We start from the raw sequence: 3,969 nt of genomic DNA on the forward strand, positions 1-3,969 counted from the left end.
TTTATAGAAATTACCTGATCAATGCGCAAGCGATCCAACATTGACCGTATTATGTTCGTTGCATGACCAGGGATGTTGGTGATGATTAGATGTTGCGCACTAAAATGTCATGTAATTGGTAGTTATTATTAGATAAATAATTTGAAACAAAATAAAAGTTTGGAAAAAAATATTTTTTAATAAGCTAATGGAAAAAAATATACCTTTGAACTAAAGGGAAAGTTTGGGAGTCGTTGTTGTGTACTCTTGGAGCTAACATTGGTATACGGTCATATGCCCATGACTGTAGTAAATGCAAGCATCCATCGATTTCAATTTGGTGACTTATGAGTGCCGCACGACATATTCCACGATATAGACACGCCAATACCGCTGAACCCCAACTATATTGGAACGTTTGTGACAAGTCCTCCAAGAGATACATCAGGTGGACTCGTGATCCTGATGTATCTGGCATGAGGAAGCCTCCAATCATGCGTAATATAAACGCTCTTGCATGTTGCTCAATAACAACATCATCAGCATGTGGTGGTAGAACCGCAAATGTTGAGTCGAGCCAACTCATTTGGATTCTTTGACCCATAATTTGTTTGTCAGTTGGGATTGCACCCAACAAGTTGAGACAAATCATTTCCCAATTAGCACTTGTAACGCCAGTAACAGGAGCTCCATTTATTGGCAAACCAAGTTGGTATGCGACATCTTCAAGAGTTACTGTGCACTCGCCAACAGGTAGATGGAAGGTGTGAGTCTCCGGCCTCCATCTCTCAACTAATGTCGTAATGAGATGGTTGTTGATTTCGATTGTTCCAATATCGAGTATATGCCCAAATTCCGTGTTACGAATAACTTCTAACACGGGTGCAGAAGGTAACTTTTGCCAAAAATTGTACCTTGCTCGAAAAGTCACTTCTCCACCATTCCAAATGTTGGTGGATACATTATTTTTTTGTAGGGTGAGAAGGGAGGGGTTAATTGGACCTGGACCAATATATTCCATTTTTTGAGAAGAATTTTCGGGAAATAAGAGAAAGTAGGAATTTAGGAATTTCGGATAGCTTGGTGTGAGGTGTGAAAATGAAGGTGGGGTAGGGATCAATTCATTAAATTTTCTGTTTTTCCGTTTTTTTTAATTCGTATTTATTGATGTATTTATGTGTTGTGTTTTTTTTTGAAATTTGAATTTGTAGTTCCGAATTTATTTTGAAATTTTGAAATTCATTTGAATGGATTATATTTAGAAAGTGTATTTTAAATTGATGTATTAATGAATTATATTTAGAAAGTTTATATTAAATTGATGTGTTAATGGATTATATTTAGAAAGTGTGTATTAAATTGATGAGTTAATGGATTGTATTTAGAAAGTGTATTTTAAATTGATGTGTGTTAATGAATAATATTTAGAAAGTGTATATTAAATTGATGTGTTAATGGATATGTACACAATTGTATTAGACATATTATAAAATTACAAAAATTTGTATTACACATATTATAAAATTACAAAAATTACAAATAATTACACATCATTGCACATCTTTACAAATTTCAAAATCACACAAAAGTGGGATATTACATCACTTAGTTTTGCCTTGAACTTTGTCCAACTTCGGTACTTCTAAAAGGGCATTTCTTCCTATTGTGTCCTTCACTCCTACACCACCCACATTTTTTACTTTGTTGGGACTGAGAATCATCCATTTCATTGTGTATACGTGTAGTTTTTGGTCTTCCAGTACGGTTCCTACGCATAAGGGGATTAGGAATGAACGTTGGACCTAAGTAAGAAGGCCAATATTCTTCATTTGCAATGGGTTGAAACTCATGTCCATAAACCTTCTGTAAGTTCTCTAACCTATAAATCGGTGATATAAATTGGCCATAGTCTAAGTTCAATGATGCACAAGTAGCAATAACATGTGAACATGGCAATCTAAGTGATTGAAATTCCCCACAATCACACCAGTTGTCCATTAATCTAACTGTGTATACTCTTGCGTATCGACTACCACCGGTACTAGCAACTTCGACTTCCGACACTCCTGAATCCCTCGAAAAATTTCGTACAATATGGCTAGTAGCTTTTCGATTATTTTCATTAATCACCTTACTCAATTCTTCGCAATAAACATGACCCGCCCTGATCATGTTATTTGCTTCATTTCTATGGTGTAGAAACCAGGAGTTCAGTCTATGATATGTTGCTCTAACAAGTGCAGTAATGGGCAAGGCCCTTGCTCCTTTCAGAACCGCATTTACACATTCAGCCAAATTCGTCGTCATATGGCCGTAACATATGATTGCGTGCATTTTTCTTTTGGGATTTTATCTAACCACGCTGCCTCCTTAGAGTTTTTTTGACGTAATACAGCAAGCATTCTCTCAAATCTTGGCCGCATCAATTCATAGCCTACAACAAGTACAAAAATATTCACAAAAATCCAACATACAAAAGTTTCAAATAATTGACATTCATTTCAACACTAACCCATTTCAATGACTTTTTCTTTCAGATCATTATCTCTGAACTCCTTGTTGAAATTGCTAGCAACATGGCGGATGCAATATACAGAATGACCATCACACCATTGAGGGAGCTCAGTACGTAATGCACCTAATAAACCTGTACCCCTATCTGATATAATGCAAATATTTGGTTGTGGGGTAACATATGTCCGAAGATTGTAGAAAAACCATCAAATGCTACTGGAAATATACGTCTATTACCATCTTGGGAACTAGCTATTAACAAAGTTCCAGTATATTTTTCAGTCAAAAACGTCCCATCAACTTGAAGGATTGGTTTGCAAAAACCGAATCCTTCAATGCACGGCTTGAAAGCCCAAAACACCCTATCAATAACTAAAGTATTATGTTCATCAAGGTTAGATGCTGAATATCTTACAATTGTACCTGGTGCATAATATTGAACAGCATTCAACCAACGAGGTAACTCCTTGTATGATTCCTCCCAATCACCATAAATTTGGGTCATTGCTATTTGTTTAGCAGTCCAAGCCCTCCTATATGTCACTGTATAACCGAAACGAGTTACCACTTCCTTGACTAATGCTTTGATTGGTATACCAGGATCTTCTGATACTAGTTGCACAATGCAGTTTGCGATGAAAGATGAGTTCAACTTCGTGTGATCTTGTGAAATATTAGTGGATACACAAGTGTGTCTTCCACTAATTTTTCTAATCTCCCAAATATCACGCTTCAAACTTTTTGATGCTCGAAGTCTCCAATCACACCCAACACCATAATATTTACATTTTACAACATATCTATCTGGCCTAGACTCATCCACAACGTAATCAACAGAATTTCTAATATGAAAATGTTTTACCGCATTTATTGTTGCCTCCTTTGATTCAAATTGCATACCAACAAATAACTCATTATCTATATCATTACTTATGTTAGTACTTCTATATGGAAAATCTTGTCCAGATTGATGATCAATGTTAACGAAAAAAGATGAAGAATTATGATATGTTACGCTAACTGCTTCATGTGTGGTAATTTGAACATCATCATCCTCGTCATCATAAAGCTCAATGTCCTCCTCATCACTAAAATCACTAACAATATCTCTAATAATTGCCATCTACATATAAAATAGAGTAAAAAAATAAACATATTTACATTTAAACAAATGTAACACGTAAAATTATATATAAAATAAAAGATATAAAAAAATTTAAACAATTAGAAGTTACCTTAAATATGCAGAGTTCTTCAATTCCAGTATGATGCAATTTTTTTATACAGTTCAATTCTTCCTTCAGTGTGGTTTTACACTCGGGGTGGGAAATATATATAGAGCTTGGAAATCGTGTACGAGGTCCACGATATTGCATGGATCTCGTGGACCTTATCCACGACATTGCCATGAAAGTCGTGCATGTGGTCCACAACTTACAGGGACCTGACACATTGCAGGGAAATCATGGATGTAGT

General features: G+C 35.5%; 2 protein-coding genes across 2 annotated transcripts; both read right to left on the reverse strand.

Moving 5' to 3' along the window:
• Window positions 1-14: 14 nt before the first annotated feature.
• Window positions 15-1,000, reverse strand: LOC109340365 (serine/threonine-protein phosphatase 7 long form homolog; the record flags this gene model as incomplete). Its single annotated transcript, XM_019578042.1, has 2 exons — window positions 204-1,000; window positions 15-99 (listed from the first exon to the last, which is right to left on the reverse strand). Coding segments are annotated over exons 1-2 (882 nt in total), but the record flags the coding sequence as incomplete, so codon positions are not given.
• A 584-nt stretch (window positions 1,001-1,584) lies between these two features.
• LOC109340366 lies at window positions 1,585-2,286 on the reverse strand. Its single transcript, XM_019578043.1, has one exon. It carries the CDS (start codon window positions 2,284-2,286, stop codon window positions 1,585-1,587), a length of 702 nt encoding a protein of 233 aa, XP_019433588.1.
• Window positions 2,287-3,969: the final 1,683 nt, after the last annotated feature.

The sequence above is a fragment of the Lupinus angustifolius genome, unplaced genomic scaffold (assembly GCF_001865875.1).
Source record: "Lupinus angustifolius cultivar Tanjil unplaced genomic scaffold, LupAngTanjil_v1.0 Scaffold_165_4, whole genome shotgun sequence".
NCBI classification, from domain to species: domain Eukaryota; kingdom Viridiplantae; phylum Streptophyta; class Magnoliopsida; order Fabales; family Fabaceae; genus Lupinus; species Lupinus angustifolius.